Source organism: Cololabis saira, chromosome 8, assembly GCF_033807715.1.
Source record: "Cololabis saira isolate AMF1-May2022 chromosome 8, fColSai1.1, whole genome shotgun sequence".
NCBI classification, from domain to species: domain Eukaryota; kingdom Metazoa; phylum Chordata; class Actinopteri; order Beloniformes; family Belonidae; genus Cololabis; species Cololabis saira.
This window is the reverse complement of record NC_084594.1, coordinates 258,102-284,772: the sequence shown is the minus strand read 5'-3', so window position 1 is coordinate 284,772 and position 26,671 is coordinate 258,102. Positions and strand designations below refer to the sequence as shown.

Below are 26,671 nucleotides of genomic sequence, written 5' to 3'. Positions count from 1 at the left end.
ACACTGAACCTGAAAAGCCGATCGTTGTCCGTGCAGCGATATCAGCTCCTATAAACTAATCAATAAATGAGCGACACACTCGACATCTTTAGTTCTTTATTTTAAAAACCAGGAGAAACTTTAACCCAACAACTAAATAACATCATCTTTAAAAACGTAAAAACAAGTTTCCCCCCGATCCTTCAGATACTCAGTATTGATCCCTGGCACCAATATCCATCAATACCAGGTATTGATCCTCAGTGACGTCACTGGTATCTGAAACAGATAAACTCTTAAACCAAAGAGAAACAAAGAGAAACAAACGTCCAGAAGCGTCAGAGACTGGTTCCAGGTTCTGGACCAGTTCTTTCCTCTGGACCAGTTCTGGTTCTGGGTTGGTCTGAAGTCGTAGTTTAATACTTTTAAATTCTAATAAAATCACCTGAAGTCGTGATTCTGCTCTGAGTTTACATTTCTGAGTTTGTAGCGACGCTAAAAAAGCTTCAGCTTATTTTGTGTATAAATGTTAACATAAATGAACGAAGGATTCTGATAGATTTTACTTTTATGCACATACAGTAATAATAAAGACATTTGAAGCGGCTGAAGCTTCAGCTGAAAACTTGTCCGTGAGACAAGACGTCCCCACGAGGGCTGTGCGATTAATCGATTTTAAATCTAAATCGGATTTATTAAGCAAGACGATGTTAAAAAAAGGAAAATGGTAAAATGGATGTTCCTTTTCTGCAGCTGCATTACAGACAGAGCTCGTCTAGTCTTTGTTTGGTCAAGAAAATTGTAAATGTTGTCACTTTACTAAACTCAAGGAGGATTTACAGGATCTTTCAATTTCACTTCATTCCCAATAGGGAAATTTGTTTGCTATTTTTCTTTAAAAATAAAAATAAAATATTTGAAACAATTTATTCCATTGTCTTTTGTAGTTTTACCAAAAAAATCTAAATCGAAAATCGGGTTTTCAGAGAAAAAAAATCGCACAGCCCTAGTCCCCACCCACAAAAATCCCCAACAAAAATATCAAACATGAGACCAGACGGTTGTAAAAGACGCCTGAGTGGCGGAGGAAACGTCCCGGAGTGTTGGAGACGAGAGTTTCACATTTTCATCTGTTTCCTGTTTCTGAGGAATAAGATCCGTAGAGAGATCTGTGTAAACCGTCACCGTAAACCAACCGTCCCCTGACCCCCCGGGGGAAGTGTTGAGCCGCATTTTGTAATAAACGTCCAAAATGAAATAACTTTTTTTTTTTTTTTTTTTTTTTAATTCATTTTTCTATTTTATTTTTTTTTCCATTAAAAAAAAAAAAAAAAATGTAATAACTTTGTCATTTCATTTTGTAATAAACCCGCATTTTGTAATAAACTTCCCCAACACATTTTGTAATAAATTTTGCTGCATTATGTAATAAGTTTTGAGAAGATTATTACAAAATACACTTGCAACTTTTTTATTGTAAAAATTTATTAAAGTTATTAAAGTTATTTGAAAATGTAATAACATGGTGCCTTATGTAATAATAATAGTTTATTTGTTATTGGCCTATATAATTCCAAACTTCAAATAGGCAACTAAAGTTATATTTGCAGTTTTATACATAGATTTATTGGCTACATAGCTCTGAGGGAAATTGCATAAAAAATAAAAGTCACTCTTGTATAAATTCATTGTTAAACCAACAATAATAATAGGTATTATTACATAATTCACCATGGTATTACATTTCCTATAAAATAAAAAAGTTGCAAGTGCATTTTATAATAATCTTCAAAATGCAATAACATTTATTACAAAATGCGGCAGTTTATTACAAAATGAAATGAAAACGTTATTACATTTTGGACGTTTATTCCAAAATGCACCGTTATTACAAAATGCGGCTCAACACGGCGTCCAAATATCGTAATTATCACGGGAATAATTACGGGTCGTAATATCACGAGAATAAAGTCGTAATATTATGAGAATTAAAGTCGTAATATCACGAGAATAAAGTCGTAATATTATGAGAATAAAGTCGTAACATTACGAGAATAAAGTCGTAATATTAGGACTTTATTCTGGTGATATCAGGACTTTATTCCGGTGATATTAGGACTTTATTCTGGTGATATCAGGACTTTATTCCGGTGATATCAGGACTTTATTCCGGTGATATTACGCCCGTTTTCCCCGCCCTAGTTGGAGCTCTTGAGCTCGAAGCGGCTGTAAACCTGCTTGGACTTGAGCCGGTTGTAGTGGTTCACCAGGTCCAGCTTGCTGTGGCCGAGCGTCATCCTCTTCTGGTCCCCGCGGCTCATGAGGGCCGGGGGGGACGTGGGGGGCGGCGGGGGGCTCTGCTGGGCCTCGGGCTCGGGGGGGGACAGGTCTGGCTCGGCCCAGGGGGCGGGGCCCCCCAGGGGGGGCGGGGTCCTCCAGCAGCTGTAGCCGTCCCTGTCCTTGTCCCGGGACGCCGAGGGCGGCAGGAAGAAGTCCGTGATCTTGTTAAGGAACGGGCTGGAGCTGGTCCTGGGCCGGGGGGCGAGCCGGCCGTCGGGGGCGAGCCGGCCGTCGGGGGCGAGCCGGCCCTCGGGGACGGGGACGGGGCCGGGGGGCGGGGTCTTGGGGCTCGGGGAGCCGTGGAACATGGCCGGCTTGTGGTCGTACAAGCCCAGGCCCTGGAACTTGGACGAGACTCCGCCCCCGCTGGGCTTGTTCCACTCCAGCCCCGTCGGCTGGCTAACCGGGTTGTAGCTAGCGCCGCCGCTAGCGGAGCTCCGGGCCGCCGGGGTCGGCCCGCCCGCCCGCTCGGCGGTTCCTTCCCTGCGCTGCGGGCTGAGGCGAGACGCGGCCGGCGGGTCCTTCTTGTCGTGACCCTGCGTGACCTTGAAGACGGCGGTTGACGCCGCCATGCCGGGCGCCGCCTTGACGCTGGAGACGCTGTTGTTGCTGGACTGGCTGCTGGAGTTCTCGGAACAAACCCGGTCCCGTTCCCGCTCCCGGTCCCGGTGTCTGCAGGAAGAGAGGGACAGACGGGATCAGAAACCTTAACCCCTAACTTCAGATTCAGAGAAACTTTATTCATCCCCGAGGGGCAATTCAGGACAACTAAGCAGCAATACAAGACAGTAAATCTGCTTAGCTGCCGGCCGGTCGACCACAACGAGCAGTGACCCGAAACCGGAACAAAGCAGAGAAAGGATGACATTGGGGTTGGGGGAGGGAGGAGGGACAAAAAGGGCATCTGTGTATAAGTACTCAGTGAGAAAGTGCAAAAAAGCACCTCAGCACAGAAAGCACATGACAAATGTAACATCATCATCACAAGACTTATAGCCGGGAAGGCGTTGAGTTGAGGGAGGTGGTTATCAGTAAGTGTGTGAGCGGTAAGTCCGTGAACTTCTCCCAGAGCTGCTCCTCAGCCAATGTCCTTGATGTTATCAGACGGCTCGGTCAGTTCTGAAACAGGTCCACAGATGTTCCTGAGAGGGGAGGGCTAGTGGGGGCAGAGTCACCTTTTTACATTCCACCAGGGAGATTGTGACCAGAGCGATCGGCCAAAACCACCCTGTCAAGGCCAGATTATAGAATCAACAATTATATTGAAAACAGACAGACTCAGTAATTTTCCGTCTGCCTTCAGTCTCTGGTTCATCAATGGCGACTCCAATCAGACGAATTAGTGATCAATTCCCACCAAGCCGAGCTCGAGCAACACGTCTCGAGTCCAAGTGTCGAGAAAAAAGTCGATGTGTAAAGAAAAAAGGCAAAATTTCGACTTTATTCTTGAAATTGTATTTCAACATGAATCTGGACATTTGGACTTTTTTCTCTCCAGTAAAAACCTCTTCCTCTCAGTAAAAACCAATTATGAAGCATCTTCAACGTCCTCGACAGACAGGATCGCCAAACACAACGGTTTCCAATGTTTCCAGGAATCCATTGTGTATCCAGTAAATGTCCCATGGGGGCAGGAGGGCTCCCTTACCCCCTGACTTCTGGTTGTGCTGAGAGACCAGTTAATCAATTCCATGATTGTAGAGTTTGGGAGGAGTGAAAAGAAGAGACTCTGAAGACGAGACAGGACAAAAGCAGTAGCAGGACAGATAGGGAGGGAGAGGAGCAGAAAAGCATCCGCCTTCACCGAGAGCCGGAAGAGAGAAAACTCAAACCCCCAACCGTAAGCATCGGTGCAACCGTCCTGCACCTTGCGTATTTCCTCACCTGTCGGAGAGTAAATCCAGCGCCGGGCTCCACCCGGTCGCGGCGGACTGGTACGGCGGGTAGTACGGCATCCCGTCGTCCTCCGGGTTGGAGAAACAGTCGATGAGCTGCGAGTCGGCGTAGAGACACCGGAACTCCCGGTCGAAGCTGTCGGTGATGCGGCCGGAGAAATGCATCACCATGTTGCTGTGCACCTGCGCCGACAGCCAGGTGAAGCTGCGGAGAGAGGAAACCTTAGCGTCAGAGAGGAACGCTAACCTTAGCGTCAGAGAGAGGAACGCTAACCTTAGCGTCAGAGAGAGGAACGCTAACCTTAGCATCAGAGAGAGGAACGCTAACCTTAGCGTCAGAGAGATGAATGCATGAATTATTAGTATCTATATTAGTTAGAACTGGGGGAGATTTATTTATTCATTATGCACTTCCAGAAAAAAAAAAGTAAAAATGTCGAGAAAAAAGTCGAGAAAAAGTTGAAATTTAGAGAAAAAAGTTGAAATTTTGAGAAAAGGGTTGAAATTTTGATGAAAAAAGTCGGAAAAAAAGTAGAAATTTTGAGAAAAAAGTTGAAATTTTGATGAAAAAGTTGAAATTTTGAGAAAAGGGTGAAATTTTGAGAAAAACGTTGAAATGTCGAAAACGCACGAAAGAACGAACGCACGAAAAAACGCACGCGAGGAATGCCTCCCAATCTCCCTCCTAACGGAGGGAGATTGGCCCTAACGGAGGGAGATTGGTGAGGCCCTAACGGAGGGAGATTGGTGAGGCCCTAACGGAGGGAGATTGGTGAGGCCCTAACGGAGGGAGATTGGTGAGGCCCTAACGGAGGGAGATTGGCCCTAACGGAGGGAGATTGGTCCTAACGGAGGGAGATTGGCCCTAACGGAGGGAGATTGGTCCTAACGGAGGGAGATTGGTGAGGCCCTAACGGAGGGAGATTGGTGAGGCCCTAACGGAGGGAGATTGGCCCTAACGGAGGGAGATTGGCCCTAACGGAGGGAGATTGGTGAGGCCCTAACGGAGGGAGATTGGCCCTAACGGAGGGAGATTGGTCCTAACGGAGGGAGATTGGTGAGGCCCTAACGGAGGGAGATTGGCCCTAACGGAGGGAGATTGGTGAGGCCCTAACGGAGGGAGATTGGCCCTAACGGAGGGAGATTGGCGAGGCCCTAACGGAGGGAGATTGGTCCTAACGGAGGGAGATTGGTGAGGCCCTAACGGAGGGAGATTGGCCCTAACGGAGGGAGATTGGCGAGGCCCTAACGGAGGGAGATTGGTGAGGCCCTAACGGAGGGAGATTGGCCCTAACGGAGGGAGATTGGCCCTAACGGAGGGAGATTGGCCCTAACGGAGGGAGATTGGCCCTAACGGAGGGAGATTGGCCCTAACGGAGGGAGATTGGTCCTAACGGAGGGAGATTGGCCCTAACGGAGGGAGATTGGCCCTAACGGAGGGAGATTGGTGAGGCCCTAACGGAGGGAGATTGGTCCTAACGGAGGGAGATTGGTCCTAACGGAGGGAGATTGGTGAGGTCCTAACGGAGGGAGATTGGCCCTAACGGAGGGAGATTGGTCCTAACGGAGGGAGATTGGCCCTAACGGAGGGAGATTGGCCCTAACGGAGGGAGATTGGCCCTAACGGAGGGAGATTGGCCCTAACGGAGGGAGATTGGCCCTAACGGAGGGAGATTGGTGAGGCCCTAACGGAGGGAGATTGGTCCTAACGGAGGGAGATTGGCCCTAACGGAGGGAGATTGGCCCTAACGGAGGGAGATTTGTCCTAACGGAGGGAGATTGGTGAGGCCCTAACGGAGGGAGATTGGTCCTAACGGAGGGAGATTGGCCCTAACGGAGGGAGATTGGCCCTAACGGAGGGAGATTGGTCCTAACGGAGGGAGATTGGTGAGGCCCTAACGGAGGGAGATTGGTCCTAACGGAGGGAGATTGGCCCTAACGGAGGGAGATTGGCCCTAACGGAGGGAGATTGGCCCTAACGGAGGGAGATTGGCCCTAACGGAGGGAGATTGGCCCTAACGGAGGGAGATTGGCCCTAACGGAGGGAGATTGGCCCTAACGGAGGGAGATTGGCCCTAACGGAGGGATATTGGCCCTAACGGAGGGAGATTGGTCCTAACGGAGGGAGATTGGTGAGGTCCTAACGGAGGGAGATTGGCCCTAACGGAGGGAGATTGGTCCTAACGGAGGGAGATTGGTGAGGCCCTAACGGAGGGAGATTGGTGAGGTCCTAACGGAGGGAGATTGGTCCTAACGGAGGGAGATTGGCCCTAACGGAGGGAGATTGGCCCTAACGGAGGGAGATTGGTGAGGCCCTAACGGAGGGAGATTGGTCCTAACGGAGGGAGATTGGCCCTAACGGAGGGAGATTGGCCCTAACGGAGGGAGATTGGTCCTAACGGAGGGAGATTGGCCCTAACGGAGGGAGATTGGCCCTAACGGAGGGAGATTGGTGAGGCCCTAACGGAGGGAGATTGGTCCTAACGGAGGGAGATTGGTGAGGCCCTAACGGAGGGAGATTGGTGAGGCCCTAACGGAGGGAGATTGGTCCTAACGGAGGGAGATTGGCCCTAACGGAGGGAGATTGGCCCTAACGGAGGGAGATTGGCCCTAACGGAGGGAGATTGGCCCTAACGGAGGGAGATTGGTGAGGCCCTAACGGAGGGAGATTGGCCCTAACGGAGGGAGATTGGTCCTAACGGAGGGAGATTGGTCCTAACGGAGGGAGATTGGCCCTAACGGAGGGAGATTGGTGAGGCCCTAACGGAGGGAGATTGGCCCTAACGGAGGGAGATTGGTCCTAACGGAGGGAGATTGGTCCTAACGGAGGGAGATTGGCCCTAACGGAGGGAGATTGGTGAGGCCCTAACGGAGGGAGATTGGCCCTAACGGAGGGAGATTGGTCCTAACGGAGGGAGATTGGTCCTAACGGAGGGAGATTGGTGAGGCCCTAACGGAGGGAGATTGGTCCTAACGGAGGGAGATTGGTCCTAACGGAGGGAGATTGGCCCTAACGGAGGGAGATTGGTCCTAACGGAGGGAGATTGGTCCTAACGGAGGGAGATTGGCCCTAACGGAGGGAGATTGGCCCTAACGGAGGGAGATTGGTGAGGCCCTAACGGAGGGAGATTGGTGAGGCCCTAACGGAGGGAGATTGGCCCTAACGGAGGGAGATTGGCCCTAACGGAGGGAGATTGGTGAGGCCCTAACGGAGGGAGATTGGTGAGGTCCTAACGGAGGGAGATTGGTGAGGCCCTAACGGAGGGAGATTGGTCCTAACGGAGGGAGATTGGTGAGGCCCTAACGGAGGGAGATTGGCCCTAACGGAGGGAGATTGGCCCTAACGGAGGGAGATTGGTGAGGCCCTAACGGAGGGAGATTGGTGAGGTCCTAACGGAGGGAGATTGGTGAGGCCCTAACGGAGGGAGATTGGTGAGGCCCTAACGGAGGGAGATTGGCCCTAACGGAGGGAGATTGGTGAGGTCCTAACGGAGGGAGATTGGTGAGGCCCTAACGGAGGGAGATTGGTGAGGCCCTAACGGAGGGAGATTGGCCCTAACGGAGGGAGATTGGTCCTAACGGAGGGAGATTGGTGAGGTCCTAACGGAGGGAGATTGGTGAGGCCCTAACGGAGGGAGATTGGTGAGGCCCTAACGGAGGGAGATTGGCCCTAACGGAGGGAGATTGGCCCTAACGGAGGGAGATTGGCCCTAACGGAGGGAGATTGGTCCTAACGGAGGGAGATTGGCCCTAACGGAGGGAGATTGGCCCTAACGGAGGGATATTGGCCCTAACGGAGGGAGATTGGCCCTAACGGAGGGAGATTGGTCCTAACGGAGGGAGATTGGCCCTAACGGAGGGAGATTGGCCCTAACGGAGGGATATTGGCCCTAACGGAGGGAGATTGGCCCTAACGGAGGGAGATTGGTCCTAACGGAGGGAGATTGGCCCTAACGGAGGGAGATTGGTCCTAACGGAGGGAGATTGGCCCTAACGGAGGGAGATTGGCCCTAACGGAGGGATATTGGCCCTAACGGAGGGAGATTGGTCCTAACGGAGGGAGATTGGCCCTAACGGAGGGAGATTGGCCCTAACGGAGGGATATTGGCCCTAACGGAGGGAGATTGGTCCTAACGGAGGGAGATTGGCCCTAACGGAGGGAGATTGGCCCTAACGGAGGGATATTGGCCCTAACGGAGGGAGATTGGCCCTAACGGAGGGAGATTGGTGAGGCCCTAACGGAGGGAGATTGGTGAGGCCCTAACGGAGGGAGATTGGTGAGGCGGTGGGGCGGCCCCGGTTTCTTCAACAGTATAAAAAGAGGAGGCAAATCCAGGAAGTTTTCAGAGAGACCGGTGGATCTAACTCTCCTGTGTTTGGTACAAATTGTATTCGTACAATAAAAACCTTTGCAGTATTTGAACGGAACGCCAGCCCAAACCTGACTCCAGTGTTTTTATTCAGTCCATTGATGAAGGTGAAACTTCACCTTCATCTCCCTCCGTTAGGACCTCACCAATCTCCCTCATCTTCATCTGGCCCAATCTCAACACTCCCCCTACTTTTCTCCACTCACCCTTCTTTTCTTCCCTACCCCCTAAAAAAGAAGGGGGAGATTTTAGGGCCCAGGTCTGTCCCATTTCTCCCCCTCGTTTTCATCCCTAACCTGATCAGGAAGCTGAGAGCCAAAAGCTGTTTTAATTTCAGCTGTAGCGCTGTTAATATGGCACTTTATTAGGTTTTAATATTTTTTCAGGCATAAAGGTAACCTTAAGATCCCCAACCTGGGCTCAGTTTATCCAAATAACGCCTGTTAAGAAATTTGACCCGATGTTTTCGGAGATGAGAAGAGCCGCCGGCCCCGGGGAGCAGCAGCAGCTGTTACCATGGTAACAGCAGCAGCAGCAGCAGCAGCTGTTACCATGGTACCAGCAGCAGCAGCAGCTGCAGCAGCAGCAGCAGCAGCCGTTACCATGGTAACAGCTGCTGCTGCTGCTGCAGCCGTTACCATGGTAACAGCTGCTGCTGCTGCTGCAGCCGTTACCATGGTAACAGCAGCAGCAGCTCACAGCCCGACCGGGTCAACCTACGCCGTCGTCCCGGGAGAGAAACCTGCAACTCTTTTGAGAATTACGCTGGCTGAAATAAATCATTTAGGAAGATAAATGTTGGTTTAATAGATGAAATCTAACAGTTGTAGCTACGCCTGTTAAGAAATTTGCCCCGAAAATTTAGAGATTTCTGTCTGCCGGCTCCGGAGTTTATTTGTCCACGTTAAATCGATGCAGAGCCTACGGCGTAGGTTACGTAACTTACGCCGTAGGCTCTGCGTCGATTTAACGTGGAACCATAAAACAGCTCCGCTATCTTCACTTCAGCTTTATCTGAAAGTGTGTAAATTACCCAGATAACAGCTGGATTACTTTGTGGTTTCTGAAAACTATTATATCAGAAACATCCAAAACAAATCTGACGAGTCACAGGATTATTTCTCTCTATTTCCCACAAAAAAATGCTTTGCTCCCTTGGTCACAATCTGAGACGACTCTGCAAATGATGTTTGCCCTCGGTCGGCGAGTCAAATCGACGCAGAGACTACGGCGTAGGCTACGTAACCTACGCCGTAGGCTCTGCGTCGATTTGACTCGCCGACCGAGGGCAAAGATCATTTGCAGAGTTTACTACGCCTTTACTCCGGCGCGAACAATGGACAAAAAAGTGATTATGTACATTCACTGAGTGAATATTCTGAAAGTAAAATATATATTTCTCGCTAGAAATGTAATCAAAACGCATTTTTATGCAGAAACTAACTCAAAATATTGATTTATTCACTAAAAAATAAGAAATGTCCGCCTTGGTTTTTTTTTTTGGATTCAGTCCGCAAATGACGACGAAAAGCATTCTGGGAAATTTTCATACCCCCTCGCTCGCGAAGTCAGCATGTGGAATCCCTCGATGTGAAGGGGCTATTCTCAGCCCCTCGCCCTCGTTATGCCCCCTCCCCCTAGGTGGAAAGAGGAACCACTACCCTCACGGGAACAAGCAACATTTAGGGGGAGGGATCAAAACGAGGGCGAGGGGGAGAATTGGGACGCAGCCTTAGTTTATGTAGAGGACCCGAAATAGAATCCACTACAGCTCTGGTCCCCAACCTTTTCTGAACCAGGACCGGTTTAATGTCTGACAATATTTTCACGGCCCAATGTAAAGCTGTAGCTGATAAAAACATATATATAGAATGACAAGATCGGCACTAAAAACTGTGATATTTTCTCTATTATAATACTAATAATAATAATATTAATAATAATAATAATAATAATGAACTAAATCCACTGTGTAATCATGTGCAACTTTATTAGCGTTGTCCTCGTAACGTCACACCAACAACAGAACATCACACTTCTGACTCTTCATTGGACCGTTTCCTCTTTGCAAAGAAACTTTGTAAAGAAGTTTGTTTTTTGCTCATTTTGCTAGTTTGGGATTAAATAACATTTAGTGGGATGTATCACGTGACGTGTGGTGTCGCGGGCCTTGACGTGCGTCAAGTGAGAGGGGTGTAACAGAGAGAATCCGGTCACTGTTCAAAATAAAACATAATTTTCTAAAAAATAAAATAATGGAAATTGGAAATTACCTTTAATATGAGTATTTTTTACAAGTGTGTTTTTATATTTGTTTCCTCATTAACGTTATTTGAAGCCAGGCTTCTAATTTATTTTTTATATAATAACGAGACAGATATTTGGCGCTTTTATTTTGAAGGCGACTCGCCAAGACTTTGTAAACATCCGGCGCTTTGGACGGTAAAAGTTTAACGGCAGTAGAAAGTTTGTCTGAAAGACTAAACTAGTGTCAGGAAAAAGTGGAGCCTAACTGACACAAAAATCTCCTGCTGATCAGGATTTGTTTTCTTTGCAAATTTTATGCCGTATTTATGTCCAGCTTGAGTTTGGTTGCCATGGTTACTCATGTGTTGTGGTTAACGAGCTGGTGTCCGACCCAGCGAGCAGCTGCGTCGGTTTAAGTTAAATGAAACTTATATGAATGTAGAAAGACTAACGTGGCCCCCTGTGGCGCGGGGGTTGGGGACCTCTGCACTACAGCGTCAGAGAGAGGAGCGTCAGAGAGGAACACCTCGTCACAGAGAGGAACGGCGAGGCGCGGCGGCTCAAACCGTGACTCATTTACTGCAGATAAGAGTCGGCTCTGCGACGGCTCTGCAGGATCAGAGACAGGAGAGGAAACGCATGACGGAGCGTCCGAGCCTCCGTGGAACTCTGATCCGTCACCACCTCGTGGGCGAAGGTGCGTCGTCACGGTGACTAATCCCCCCGACATCCGTGAAGACGTTTGATCAAACAGAAACTCGAATTTCAAGTTCAACAAACGAGCCGAGAGTTCCAGAGTTCCAGAGTTCCAGAGTTCCAGAGTTCCAGAGTTCCAGAGTTCCAGAGCCGACGACCGGAATGTGACGGGAACTCTGACAATCACAACACATCGGTCTGGAAGGTTCTGGGTTGGTCTGGAAGAACGCAGTGAACGCAGCCGAGCCTCCTGATCCAAACCATGAATGAATTGATGAGGAAAGTAACCCAGTCATTCCCAGATTAACGTCTAACTGGGAACCATCAATAACGTAGTGGATCAATAACAGCTACTGAAACAGCTGTTAATCATTGATAAATCCGTTAACTGCTAATCAGCCTGATCTATAAATGATGTAACGATCCCCACATGAACCGCCCACTAACCACGGGTTAATAACGACTTCCTGCCGGCGTCTGCAGCAGCGTCAGCTCGTAAAGTTATAAAGTTATAAAGGTGATTTCCATAAACGCTTGTTTCCGTCGCAGTAAAAGCTTTTACTGCTCACTAATCAAACATTAGCGGGTGGAAACGGATCTGTGGCCACGTTTCATTCAAATTAAAATATATCTGATCTTTAGCTCCGGGAAGGGGAAGAAGAGGTTTAGTTCAGGGATCAGAAACCCGCGGCTCTTTAGCGCCGCCCTAGTGGCTCCTGGAGCTTTTTACAAAATGTTTGACCTTTTTTTCCTTTTTTTCCCCTTTTTCTTCTTTTTTGCTTCTTTTTTTCTTCCTTTTTTTCCCTCTTTCTTTCTCTTTCTTTTCTCTTTTTTTCCCTTTTTTTCTTTCTTTTCTTGTTTTTTTTGCTTTTTTCTTCTTTTTTTCTTCCTTTTTTTCTCTTTCTTTGTCTTTATTTTCTCTTTTTTCTCTTTTTTTTTCCTTTCTTTCCTGAGATTTTTTCCTTTTTTTCTTCAACATTTTGATTTTTTTCTCAACATTTCCACTTTTTTCTCAAAAATTTGACTTTTTTCTCAACATTTTGACTTTTTCTGTCCATAATGAAAAAATAAATCTCCCCCAGTTCTAACTAATATAGAAACTAATAATTAACTAATATAGAAACATGCAGCACGACCCCTGAGGTAGTTGGTCTGGAACCCTCACCTGTACTGGTTCTCACCTGTAGGAACCGGCCAGAACCTCCTCACAGTCGATGATCATGAACTTCTCCAGAACTTGCCCGCTGAACTTCTTTCCGCTCTTGGTGCAGTACATGTCGCCGGCGGCGCTGCGGATCCGCATGTTCTGCAGCGCAGGAGATTCAGATCATTCACAAATGCACAGGACAATCCACAAATGCACAGGATAATCCACAAATGCACACCCCGATCCACAAACGCACACCCCGATCCACAAATGCACACCCTGATCCACAAATGCACACCCTGATCCACAAATGCACACCCCGATCCACAAATGCACACCCCGATCCACAAATGCACACCCCGATCCACAAATGCACACCCCGATCCACAAATGCACACCCCGATCCACAAATGCACACCCCGATCCACAAATGCACACCCCGATCCACAAATGCACACCCCGATCCACAAATGCACACCCCAATTCACAAATGCACACCCCGATCCACAAATGCACACCCCAATTCACAAATGCACACACCAATTCACAAATGCACACCCCAATTCACAAACGCACACCCCGATCCACAAACGCACACCCCGATCCACAAACGCACACCCCGATCCACAAATGCACAGAACTATCCACAAATGCACACCCCGATCCAGAAATGCACACGCCGATCCACAAATGCACACGCCGATCCACAAATGTACACCCCGATCCACAAATGTACACCCCGATCCACAAATGCACACCCCGATCCACAAATGCACACGCCGATCCATAAATGCACACCCCGATCCACAAATGCACACCCCGATCCAGAAATGCACACGCCGATCCACAAATGCACACGCCGATCCACAAATGCACACCCCGATCCACAAATGCACACCCCGATCCACAAATGCACACCCCGATCCACAAATGCACACCCCGATCCACAAATGCACACCCCGATCCACTAATGCACACCCCGATCCACAAATGCACACCCCGATCCACAAATGCACACCCCGATCCAGAAATGCACACCCCGATCCAGAAATGCACACCCCGATCCAGAAATGCACACGCCGATCCACAAATGCACACGCCGATCCACAAATGCACAGGACAAGATCCACAAATGCACACCCCGATCCACAAATGCACACCCCGATCCACAAATGCACACCCCGATCCACAAATGCACACCCCGATCCACAAATGCACCCCCCGATCCACAAATGCACACCCGATCCACAAATGCACACCCTGATCCACAAATGCACACTCCAATCCACAAATGCACACCCCGATCCACAAATGCACACCCCGATCCACAAATGCACACCCCGATCCACAAATGCACACCCCCATCCACAAATGCACACCCCGATCCACAAATGCACAGAACAATCCTCAAATGCACAGGACAAGATTCACACGTGCGTAGGACAAGATGCATGCATTTTTGATGCACACACAAATATAACCTGATTTACAATTGTGTTTTTTTTTTGTCTGTGAGCTGCGCTGGATTTGCGCGTGACTTTTGAGACTTTTGAGACTCCCCTGACGCGACTCGATCCACAAATGCCTTTTTTTTTTAAACAGAAGGATCTGCAACTGATGGAGCATTGTGACAGCACGTGGCCCCCTGCAGGGCTTTGAACTAGGACCCAACACCTTTGTGTTAGCTTCAACTTCCTACCCAGCTCCCTACCCACCCCCCCTGCAGATGACACCTGGAAGTTGGTTCAAACAGACTTTAATCACGAGAACACCCTATGGGGTAATTTAGAAGTCTGTGACAATCAGGCCAAATGCCCGATAATGACATTTGGCCACAGATCACATCTGATTGTAAATTACTTTTGTCTCTCACTTGGTTTGTGTATTTCCTGCCTTCTGTACCTTGAAGCTTACTGTAAGTCATGACACAATCACCCTGGGTCAGCACACCAACTCAGACGCGCTCTGTGTAGGTCTGCTCACCGCCGGCTTGCTGAATAAAAACTCACTTCTCACAAGCGGACTTCTGAACTGGTTTTGATAAATTCCTCAACACAACAAACCGGCGGGACTAAGAGTCTCCAGTCTCCCGACGGCTCTGGTTGGACGAACAAACCATCTCCGATCTGATGTTTTCTTTACGAGATCACCAGAGAAGCAGAGATCTCCTCTCCATCCGTGTTGCTGTTTATTTATCTTTATTCCACCAACTCCAAATATTAATCACTTTTCCAAGCGAACGGCGCTAACGCAGCTCAAACAGCAGGTGACTCCGCCCCTTTAATCTGATTGGTTTAGAGTAGATCGTCCCCCACGTGGGGTGAGCTCTTGTGATTGGCTGGAACAAAGAAACACATTTGTGAATCTTGTCCTGTGCATTTGTGAATTACGAGACTGTTCTAGCTCCATAAAGGTCACACCTCCACACCTGTCCCCAGGTGTCCCCAGGCGTCCCCCAGACTCACACTCAGGTGGGCGTTGTGGACAGGTGTGGGACACCTGTGGACAGGGTTAGGGTTAGTAGGACAGGTGTCCCCAGGCGTCCCCCAGACTCACGCTCAGGTGTTCGTTGTGGACGTCCAGCCTGCTGCACATGTCGGTGAAGAACTGCAGGTTCTTCTGGTCCAGCAGGACGTAGACCGGGACCCGACGCTTGTTGGACGCTTCCATCAGGTCGCAGAGCAGGTCCACGTCCGTGAAGACGTCCATCACCAGGGCGATGACCTGGGGAGACCGGGACAGGACCAGAGACACGGGTTAGACCGGGACAGGACCAGAGACACGGGTTAGACCTGGACAGGACCAGAGACACGGGTTAGACCGGGACAGGACCAGAGACACGGGTTAGACCAGGACCAGGACCAGGACTCACATACTTCCAGAACAAGTCTGTGAACCTTGAAGTGACTCAAGCCCTGAGAATCTTAGGCTGCTTTCAGACCTGTGGTCCGTTTGTTTTGTTCCGATTCAGGGGATAAATCGATACAGTTGTTTTGTTTCTCGTTTGTGGAGTTTGTGTTCACAACCGTCTGTACCGTTTCAAAGCTGTTAATAAATGAACCAGCTTTTCTCTGATTGGTCAAATGAACGCGGAAGGAGTTTCCTCTTCTGTCTCATCAACACGCCCCTTTCAGCGCAGACCGCCGCCGGCGTTAGGCCGATTTATGGTTCCGCGTTACACCAACGCAGAGCCTACGGCGTAGGCTCTGCGTTGGTGTAACGCGGAACCATAAATCAGCCTTTACCCATTCCTGTATGAGCTACCGGGCCTGCACAAACCCTGCCCGAATTGAACATTGTTTAATTTTGCACCGTGCCGCGCTGGGAAGACATCTCGGCTCGTCCAATAGGAGAGAAGGGGGCGGAGTTTCAGCACAGACTCCTCTCCTTGAACCGCGGTCGCACATACACATGAATGGAGTTGTGTCGTTGCTGTGTGGATTATGTTCTCACTACAAATAAAAAAAATGAACCGTTTCAGGTCTCGAATGTGATCTGGGCTCGCTTGTTTTGTGCCGTTTCAGAGCGTGATTGCTGTGTTCACATGTACCAAACGATCCGATCTTTAGGGGGAACGTTCCCTGTTCCGGAACAACTGCTCCAAACGGGACAGAGGGGAAAGAGGGGGAGTATTGGGATGCAGCCTTAATAAAACAGACTTCATGATCTTCAGCAACAGGAACAAAGACGCTGGTGCTTCAGTTAGTATAGAAGGTTTTAAATTAACAGGGAAACAAAGTTTTCTAGGTGTCATTAGTGTTGGAAATCACATATACGGCATACAAAGGTAAAAATATCAAAAACAATAGCCGTTACACAAAGTAAAACATTCCCTGGACAACAAGGCTTGTATATTTTATAAAACACTGATTGTTCCATATCTGATCTGTTGCATTGAAGTTTACAAAAAAAGGGGGGGCGGGCCCCGACCGATTCTAGCTCATTTATATCTATTTATAGAAGCAGAGCAGGAAGTGGCTCAGGAAACAGGAAGTGAGTCAGAGCAGCGCGTCCCGGACCGTCTGCTCAGCTGGGCGTCACATGAAACAACTAAATTAAAGCAGCACCGAGTCGTGTTCTCCTTCAAGATTCATGTTAAAAATGTAAAAAAAGTGTCTTTTAAAAAATAGTACAAAATAAAATAAAATACACTCTGTATCACCTATAAATATTTTATCTTTATTTTTAAAGAAAAATAGCAAACACATTTCCCTATTGGGAATGAAGTGCAATTGAAAGATCCTGTAAATCCTCCTTGAGTTTAGTAAAGTTTTCTTGACCAAACAAAGACGACTAGACGAGTCCGTCTGTAATGCAGCTGCAAAAAAGGAACATCCATTTTCAGATTTTCCTTTTTTTAACATCGTCTTGATTAATAAATCCCATTTAGATTTAAAATCCATTAATCGCACAGCCCTAGTATCACCGTATATACTAAAAGTGCAGCAGTGCAAACACATGACTGTTGTATGTGTGTGTATTTGGGCTGGGGATCGATTCCATTTGGATTCTTATCGATTATAACGATTATTATATATAATATTAATAATAAAATTATAATAATAATCATTATTATTATTATTATTATTATTATTATTATAATAATAACTTTTATTTATAATACACTTTACATTACTGAAATATCAAAGTGCTACAGTTTGATAATTAAAAGGAAACAGAAATAATAAAATCAAGATAAGAGATATAAGAGATAACTGGAGCCCAGAGATATTTATATATTTATATTTGCTGTTAGGACTCTAACCTGGTGCTTTATAAAGAATAAGAAGCTTATTTTTCACGTTTCCTCTGACCGACTGGTTCATGTTTATCATGTTTATCTCCAGACCGTGACGTCGTTAGTTTCTGTTATTTTAATCTGAAGCCTCGTTTCCGCATATCTATGGAAATGAAGTGCAGTCGCCGCGGTAACTTTAGGAGACGAGTAGAATCAGCTGGTGGTTGGAGAGTAAAATGCACGAACGCACGCAAAAACGCACGCACGCAAAAACGCACAATAAGACGCACGCAAAACGAACGCATGCACGCAAAAACGCACGAACGCACGAAAAACTCACGAAAAAAACGCACGGACGCACGAAAAACGCACGCAAAACGAATCAGCTGGTGGTTGGAGAGTTGGATGAGTTTAAAGACCAGTAGAATCAGCTGGTTGTTGGAGAGTAAAATGCACGAACGCACGCAAAAACGCACGAACGCACGAAAAAACCCACGCAAAACGAACGCACGCAAAAACGCATGAAAAAACGCACGCAAAACGAACGCACGCACGCAAAAACGCACGAAAAAACGCACACAAAACGAACGCACGCACGCAAAAACGCACGCAAAAACGCACGCAAAAACGCACGAAAAAACGCACGAAAAAACGCACGAAAAAACGCACGAAAAACGAACGCATGCACGCAAAAACGCACGAACGCACGAAAAACTCACGAAAAAACGCACGGACGCACGAAAAACGCACGCAAAACGAATCAGCTGGTGTTGGATGAGTTTATAGACCAGTAGAATCAGAGTTGGATGAGTTTATAGACCAGTAGAATCAGAGTTGGATGAGTTTATAGACCAGTAGAATCAGAGTTGGATGAGTTTATAGACCAGTAGAATCAGCTGGTTGTTGGATGAGTTTATAGACCAGTAGAATCAGTTGGATGAGTTTATAGACCAGTAGAATATCCAGTTGGATGAGTTTAACCTCCGGAGATCTCAGTGATCGGTTTATTACCGTATAACTTCACCTCCGTTTGGTTTCTTTGTAAATCTCTTTGCTTCGTCCAGCTCTTTTTTCTCGCCGTCGTTTCTGAACCAGAACTGGAACCAGATTTAAGTCTTTTAGTTTTCAGAACCAGGTTCATTGTTTGACGGTTTCACACCACGAACATGAGTGATTTAAATACGACTGGGATTAAAGTTCACCGGTGAAAATGTAATAATGAAGAAATCGATCTTTAGACATATAATATGAGAATAGGTTTAGAATGGGAGAAGGTACCTCATTAAACAGTTTTAAAGCTTCATGGGAGGAGTTATATCTGATAAACTACGGGAAGAAGCGTTTAAAAAGGTTCCACCTCCTCCACCTGTGCACCGTGGATCATCCAATATAAACTTATTCATAGGGCCCATTGGACCAGGATGAGAGTCTAGAATCTCCTGCAAGTCCAATGCAAGTCCCCTGCATATTAGTGTGCACCGAAATGAAAATTTGTGGCCGAAACCGAAACCGGAAATAATAATAAACACTTGGTCGAATACCGGACATGGTTCTTCTGCAGTTTTTCATTTATTTTGACAATTTTTTCACCATTGCATAAATCAAATAAATTTGATTTAGGCTTTTCAAAGAAAAAAATCTTTTACAAAATTACAAGGTAGAAAATATTTATTGAACATAAAAAACTGAACATGTTTTAATTTCCAGCATTATGTTGTTTTGGTTCCACCTCCTGGTGAATGTTGGTAAAATTCTTAAGTGGTTACTTTTTGGTTGGCCAACGATTTGTTTGTGGTGCAACCGTTACGGAGCGGCCAGTCTATTTCCTTATTTTACAACAACGTTATTAATTGTTCGGTTTTTTCCCACTTATTCCACCGAAAGTGTTTTTTTGCCATTTTCGGCCGAACAATTTCTGTTACCGAACAATCGGTGCATCACTACTACACATGTTTTGGAGTTGCCAATTATTGACTAATTTTTGGAAAGACATTTTTAACACAGTCATATGCACATTGAACCAGAGCCGTCGTTGGGGTTTGTTTTTACAGAGATGAACGAGGACGCGACTAGGAGGCGTCTGTGGTCTCAGCTTCCAGGATCCAGGTTTATTCCCGGGTTTATTCTCAGGTTTATTCCCAGGTTTATTCTCAGGTTTATTCCCAGGTTTACTCCCAGGTTTATTCTCAGGTTTATTCCCAGGTTTATTCTCAGGTTTATTCCCAGGTTTACTCCCAGGTTTATTCTCAGGTTTATTCCCAGGTTTATTCTCAGGTTTATTCCCAGGTTTATTCTCAGGTTTATTCTCAGGTTTATTCTCAGGTTTATTCTCAGGTTTATTCTCAGGTTTATTCTCAGGTTTATTCCCAGGTTTATTCCCAGGTTTATTCCCAGGTTTATTCTCAGGTTTATTCTCAGGTTTATTCTCAGGTTTATTCCCAGGTTTATTCTCAGGTTTATTCTCAGGTTTATTCTCAGGTTTATTCTCAGGTTTATTCTCAGGTTTATTCTCAGGTTTATTCTCAGGTTTATTCTCAGGTTTATTCTCAGGTTTATTCTCAGGTTTATTCTCAGGTTTATTCCCAGGTTTATTCCCAGGTTTATTCTCAGGTTTATTCTCAGGTTTATTCTCAGGTTTATTCCCAGGTTTATTCTCAGGTTTATTCTCAGGTTTATTCTCAGGTTTATTCTCAGGTTTATTCTCAGGTTTATTCTCAGGTTTATTCTCAGGTTTATTCTCAGGTTTATTCTCAGGTTTATTCCCAGGTTTATTCTCAGGTTTATTCTCAGGTTTATTCTCAGGTTTATTCTCAGGTTTATTCTCAGGTTTATTCTCAGGTTTATTCTCAGGTTTATTCTCAGGTTTATTCTCAGGTTTATTCCCAGGTTTATTCCCAGGTTTATTCCCAGGTTTATTCCCAGGTTTATTCCCAGGTTTACTCCCGACCTCAGCTGATCCAGGTCAGCTGATCTGGATCAGCTGATCTGGATCACATGATCTGTGTGTGTGATGAGGCTGATAAGAGCTAAACAAACACGGCAGCTGGTGGAGGCCGGGCCTACCGGGCCGGTCCAGACCTGGAGATCCGGGCCGGTCCAGACCTGGAGATCCGGGCCGGTCCAGACCTGGAGATCCGGGCCGGTCCAGACCTGGAGATCCGGGCCGGTCCAGACCTGGAGATCCGGGCCGGTCCAGACCTGGAGATCCGGGCCGGTCTGGGGGCGGGGGGGACAGGTCTAGGCCGGTCCAGACCTGGAGATCCGGGCCGGTCTGGGGCGGGGGGGGACAGGTCTAGGCCGGTCCAGACCTGGAGATCCGGGCCGGTCCAGACCTGGAGATCCGGGCCGGTCTGGGGGCGGGGGGGACAGGTCTAGGCCGGTCCAGACCTGCCCCCCCCCCGGGGACGGATCAGAGGCAGCGATGTGAAGCAGGATCAAAAACTCTGGACCAGGAGCAGAAACTCCCGCCGGGTCTCCTAACTTCCTGCTCTTCCTGACCAACTTTCTGCAGCAACAATCAAAGTTCAAAGTTCAGAACTTCCTGATAAACATGTGATGATGTCACTTCCTGATAAACACGTGATGATGTCACTTCCTGGTCGGCTCCAACATTCAAAACATCAAAACACAAGACCCGACAGATTCCACCCCGTGACCTCCGTACAGAGCAGGAACAGCCTGAAAAGATCCTGGTTGAAACCCGTGAGCTCGTACGCAGCAGACGTGTCGTTGAGGAGCAGCCTGAACTCGTCTGAACACGTTTAACCGGAATCAGAGGAATCAGCATCTCTGGAGAAAACGCTGCAGCAGCACATTCACTAGTCACTACACATTCACACATTCATTAGCCCCGGGGGAAACATCATTATAAAACCACTAATATAATCATTATTATTCTGCTGTTCCATTTATAAAAACCACTAATATAATCATTATTATTCTGCTGGTACATTAATACAAACCATTAAAAAAAACATTAAAAAAAACAACATAATGTATCAAATGAATATAAAAAATCCTTAATAATAAAGTTTATTAAACAAGTTTCCCAGAGCTAAATAAAAATATAGAATAAAATTATACAAAATAAAAACGCCCATTTACTCTAAAAGTCCAACAAAAATCTCCTGTAAAAATGATTAAAGATTTTATAATATGTCGGGCAGTTTTGCATATTATCCAAATGTTTATGTCAGTGTTAAAACTTAAATAATAGATCATAGGTTTATACAGTAAATTGAATGTTTTTAATATAAAAAAAGTTTATGAAATGTTTTTATTTTAATTAATTTACCTCTCTGTATCTGTGTATATTTACCTCTCTGTGTGGGTTTATGGAGCTGACAGGAATAGATTATAAAAGCTTAATAAGCTTCAGGTCTGGTTGTGTTTAATTATTCAATATTAGCATTAACTTTATTAATTAAGGTTTATTTGTTGTTTTCTTCTTTCTTTTCTTTTGTGTTGGAATTTTTAATTTGGAAATGAACAAACAAACAAACAAACAAACAAACAAAAGGTGTTAAAAAATATCCTATGTGGATAAAACAGCACTGTTTCACACTAAATTACATATTTTAATACATAAAAACATCTAATCACGACAGGAACTTTTCTTTCTACGGGGGGAACTAAAAAAACACTTGTTTCCAGTAGGAATCTTTTCCCGGTGGCACCGGTTAAAACGCCGCTTTAGCTCCGTTACTAACGCCGTTATTCAATCCAGTAACGGGTAATCTGATTACTCTTCAGAGGTGTATAAAGTACTTGAAAAAAGTAACTAAGTAAAAGTAGAAACACCACAACTGAAAAAGACTTTGGTAAAAGTTAAAGTTACCCATAATAAAATTACTGGAGTAAAAGTCTTAAAGTAGCTCACATTAAATGTACAAAGTATGTTGTGAAAAAATATACTCAAGTATCAAAAGTAAAAGTACAAGTATTTTATAGTACGATTGAAAAGAAGCAATGCGACCAAAAATGATCCTTCTCTTCTTTTTTTATTTCACTTTCACTTAAAGGGATTGTGACATGAAAAACACATTTTTCTTGATTTTTTAACATTCAGTGTATTGTGTGCTTTCTGGGATTTTCCGCATAACTGTGCAAAAACGGCGCATGTGGTTTGCTGGCGGATCGTTACGTAACGATCCGCTAAATCACCGCCCCCTCCACCCAGCTCCCTGTCTCCTCTCCTCTCCAGCGCACCATAAAGGCTGATTTATGGTTCCGCGTTACACCGACGCAGAGCCTACGGCGAAGGGTTACGCGGCGACGCGCACCATACGCTGAACCCTACGGCGTAGGCTCTGCGTCGATTTAACGCGGAACCATAAATCAGGCTTAACACGGAGCTGTTTAGAGCCTCTTTTGTTCTAATCACCGGAGGAAAACTGCTAAGAAGACCCGCGGCCACTGACTGGACTTAAGATAAGGGGACACTTTATTTACATGCCTTTATTTTTATGATTGTTTGCTGTGGACTGTCTGCTTCGCCCTGCTGCTTTTCCGTGCATGCTTCGCCTGTCGCTCCCGGCTTAACTCTCCGACGCCGCTGTGAGCGTATTGCTTGCGGGGAGCTACGGTGCTGCCTTCCAGTCCTCTGGTCACGGACTTCATCCCCGGGCTGTAGTCGCCCTGTCTGGGCTGTGTGTGTGGGTGTTTGTGGTTCGGTGTGCGCGCGTGTGTGTGGAGACGCCGGCAGAAGTGTGTAGCAGTTGGGTTGGAGGAGGTTTGGAGGAGGAGCGGAGCAATGATTGACAGGAAAGGGGGAAAAGGACGCGTTTTTCACGGCGCAAAAAAACACTGTCATAAAAAGCCAGGAATGGAGTACTAGAGTGAAGTTTTTCTTGTTACACTCTTTTAGACACATTTGAGGGATGTTGGCCAAGACTTTTAATAGTGTTAAAAGCATGTTAAAAATGATGTCACAATACCTTTAAAGACGAACTGTCTTTCTGCAAAATATAATTATTTGATTATTTTAATTTCTAACGGGTTACGAGGTGGCAAATGTCAAAGTAACGAGGTAAAAGTATATCTTTTAACTTTTAAATGTAGTGAAGTAAAAGTAAAAGTCCTGATAAAAGAAACACAACGCCGTTAAGACGCGTTACTAAACTCTGACATGAATCTAATTATCCGACTGACTCACTCTGACTGAGTCACGTTGGAAATATAATTACTTACTACAATAACAGCGTTAGTAATTACTTACTACAATAACAGCGTTAGTAATTACTTACTACAATAACAGCGTTAGTAATTACTTACTAAAATAACAGCGTTAGTAATTACTTAATAAAATAGCGGCGTTAGTAATTACTTACTAAAATAACAGCGTTAGTAATTACTTAATAAAAGAGCGGCGTTAGTAATTACTTACTAAAATAACAGCGTTAGTAATTACTTAATAAAAGAGCGGCGTTAGTAATGCCGTTATTTTTAACGCCGTTATTCCCAACACTTGTTCATATCAGTCAGTGCGTTTACATGGGAAGTTTAATTCCTCTTTCATTCAGAATTAAAATTAAATAAAATTAAATCCGATTTAAAATCAAGAATCTTTTTTCTTCCTTTTTCCTTTCCCTTTTAATCTCGGATATTTCGACTTTTTTCTCGAAATTTTAACTTTTTTCTCGACATTTCGACTTTTGTCTCAAGATTGTACTTCAACATTAATCTTGACATTTCAACTTTTTTCTCGAATGAAAATGAAATGAAAAAAACAAATCTCCCCCAGTTCTAACTAATATAGAAACATGCAGCAGGTGTTTCTTCATTCTAATTCTGATACAACACTTTTCATTTTTTGCGGCTCCAGAAATATTAGTTTTTTGTGTTTTTGGTCCAATATGGATCTAAAATATGTCGGGTTGAGACCGCTGGACTAACGGAGCTGCAGGTGGTTCCATGAACAGAGTGAATAGTAATGGAGATAATGGGCATCCTTCGAAGTGGGCGTGGGCCCCCCCAGACCCCACCAGACCTCCCCGTGGCCCCCGCAGCCCCCCCAGGACCCCCCAGCTCACCTTCTGGGCCTTGTTGATGAGGGACCGGACCAGGTCCTTGATGTTGTGGCTCTTGTCCCTCTGGAAGTAGATCTGTGTCTCGGAGGCCCCCCGGGGCCCCCCGGAGGACCGGTCTGGGGGCTCGGGCCAGCCCAGCTCCAGCAGGGGCGGCTCCTCGTCAGACATCATGGGGAAGTAAGTCCCCGACGTCAGCTCAGACACGGCATCACACCCGGGGACGTCGGGGGCCCCGGCCCCGTCACAGAACCTGCTGATTAGTTAGTGTTAATTATATTATTATATAATTATAATAATAATTATAATAATAACCACCATAATAATAATAATAATAATAATAATAATAATAATAATAATAAACCCCGGCCCCGTCACAGAACCTGCTGATTAGTTAGAGTTAATGTTAGTTATATTATTATATCATTATAATTATAATAATAATACACACCATAATATTAATAATATTAATATTAATAATAATAATAATAATACACACAATAATAATAATAAACCCCGGCCCCGTCACAGAACCTGCTGATTAGTTAGAGTTAGTGTTAATTATATTATTATTAGGGCTGGGGATCGATTCAAATGTCAAGAATCGATTTGATTCAATTCTTAAGATTCAGAATCAATTATCTCGATCCGATCTGATTCCGATATTGATTTGGGTTAGTGTTATTAAAACTGTTTTTTCATCTGTTGCATGAATGATATGACTGTAGTTCTGCAAAATATTAATACTAGTATTATATTGAGATTCAACAGCAAGTATTGCAGCTAATGATGCTGTAAGGACCAATCAGCTCCCAGAATGCTGATAGAACTGAAACAGAAACATCGTGGGTCAGAATTACCAAACAGATCCAGGGAGGAAACAGAAACGCAGGAAATCGCTTTTATTTTTTTTCCCCATTTATGAGAATTTGGTTTTTAACATTTATGCAAATGTAACCCCAAGACAGTATAAAGTAATGAAATATAGACTATGTTTGCAATTATAACTGAAAACTTTAATGTTTTAATACCTTTAAACATATTTAAAGACAAAAACATGGTACCAGTTATTCTCGTGTCCAACAAAATATTCCTTTTTCTGAGAATCGATTTTAAATCGGAGAATCGATATTTTCAACACAGGCCTAATTATATAATAATAATAATAATAATAATAATAATAATAATAATAACCACCATAATAATAATAATAATAATAATAATAATAACCACCATAATAATAATAATAATAATAATAATAATAATAATAATAATAATAATAATAATAATAATAATACACCATAATAAAGCAGACTAAAAACCTTTTGCACCAGCGTTTGAGTAAACTCATGATTACATGATTGGCGGAGTGATAATGGAATTATTGTTGTTATTGTTATTTTTCTCTTGACATCCTTTTGTCTGTTTCTGTTATTGTAAACCAGTAATATATTTGTTTGTTTGTTTGTTTGTTTGTTTATGTATTTGAGCACATTGAGTCCATGCTTGTCATGTGAAATGTGCTTTATAAATAAATGTGCCTTGTCTAATAATAACAATAATAATAATACACACTATAATAATAATAATAATAATAATAATAATAATAATAATAATAATAATAATAATAATAATAATAATAATATTATTATTATTATTATTATACTAATAATAAAACCCACCGGGCTCCGGGCTCCTCGGGTCCGGGTCCGGGTCCGGGCTCGGCCCGGGCTCCGTTCCGGGTGATGTATTCCAGCTCCAGCGGGGACAGGAAGCTGAGCTCCCGCTCCTCCGCCAGGACGCGCCGGTACTCGGCCTCTCCGCCCTGCAGCAGCGCGTCGGTGGCCAGGCGGGCCGCCTCGCTGTGGCTGAGCTCCAGCACGGAGCCGCAGCTCCGCCACGGGTTCTTCACCTGCTCCAGCCGCGCGGCGAGCTTCCCCAGCGGCTTGGGAGCCTTCCTGGCCCCGCCGGCCCCGCCGGCCCCGCCGGCCGCCATGGAGCTCATCATGGCCGGATCAGGTCCCGCTCAGCCCCGCGGAGAGCCGGGTCGGGCGGGTCGGGAACAGCTGATCTCCGGGTCAGGGTCAGGGGTCCGGGTCCGGGTTAATGGGCCTCTCCGCTCCGGTTCCAGGTCCAGGTTCCAGGTCCAGGTTCAGGTCCAGGTTCAGGTCCCAGGTTCCCAGGAGAACTCTGCGCATGCGTGCGTCAGGTGCCTCAGGTGTGTGTCAGGTGTG

General features: G+C 45.5%; 1 protein-coding gene across 2 annotated transcripts; it reads right to left on the bottom strand.

Annotated features, from left to right (window-relative positions):
* Positions 1-91: 91 nt before the first annotated feature.
* On the bottom strand, positions 92-26,671 carry fam83c (family with sequence similarity 83 member C). Of its 2 annotated transcripts, none has more exons than XM_061726537.1 (6): positions 26,120-26,671; positions 24,444-24,693; positions 15,231-15,398; positions 12,709-12,833; positions 4,204-4,419; positions 92-2,991 (listed from the first exon to the last, which is right to left on the bottom strand). In XM_061726537.1, the coding sequence occupies exons 1-6, from the start codon at positions 26,443-26,445 to the stop codon at positions 2,178-2,180; spliced, it is 1,899 nt and encodes a 632-aa protein (XP_061582521.1). In that variant the 5' UTR covers positions 26,446-26,671; the 3' UTR covers positions 92-2,177. The 2 variants fall into 2 exon arrangements, with proteins under 2 accessions (XP_061582521.1, XP_061582522.1); XM_061726538.1 differs by having other exon boundaries at positions 24,444-24,690.